The following is a 460-nucleotide window of genomic DNA, read 5'->3' as shown; positions in this document are numbered from 1 at the left end:
AACCGGAGAATCTGTGAAATGTGCAAAAGAGATCGGCCAGTGCTGCAGGACAGGATGGTGCTGTTTCTCTTTTCTACCCATATAGATGGAAGAGATTCTGGAAGAGGAGGAGGACGAGGAAGAGGATTGTGAAAATGTTTACTTTTCAACAGACGATCTTCTTCAAGTTCGCAACTCAATCTTCCTCCTTTTGAAAAACTTCTTAAGACTCCTACCTAAATTCCCCCTAAAAGAGAAGCCTCAGTGTGTGCAGAACTGCCTGAAGGTAGTAAGCTCCAGCTCAAGGAACTTTGGTCCCCTAACACAAACTTGGGGGTGATACAGGTAGCCCCAGGAGGGGTGGCAGCCCTGCCTTTCTTAAGCTGGTGCCCTGGTTTGACTGTCCCCAGTGTAAATCTGGGAGTGGGGTGCCTGCTCCACCTCTGTCTCTCATGCTAGTGCCAGCTGGGCACTTCATGTT

The 460-nt window shown here is 48.9% G+C and overlaps 1 protein-coding gene across 1 annotated transcript in view; it reads left to right on the top strand.

Moving 5' to 3' along the window:
- The window catches only part of NCAPD3 (non-SMC condensin II complex, subunit D3), a gene marked incomplete at its 5' end in the record, with an annotated part of 25515 nt that overhangs the window by 2006 nt on the left and 23049 nt on the right, over nt 1-460 (top strand). Inside the window, one exon of the mRNA XM_010139643.1 lies at nt 86-265. Within this exon, the coding sequence (XP_010137945.1) occupies nt 86-265 (180 nt within the window). The remainder of the gene's footprint in view (nt 1-85; nt 266-460) is intronic.

Source organism: Buceros rhinoceros, unplaced genomic scaffold, assembly GCF_000710305.1.
Source record: "Buceros rhinoceros silvestris isolate BGI_N320 unplaced genomic scaffold, ASM71030v1 scaffold4147, whole genome shotgun sequence".
Classification (NCBI taxonomy): Eukaryota; Metazoa; Chordata; class Aves; order Bucerotiformes; family Bucerotidae; genus Buceros; species Buceros rhinoceros.
This window is presented reverse-complemented; position numbering and strand designations above follow the sequence as displayed.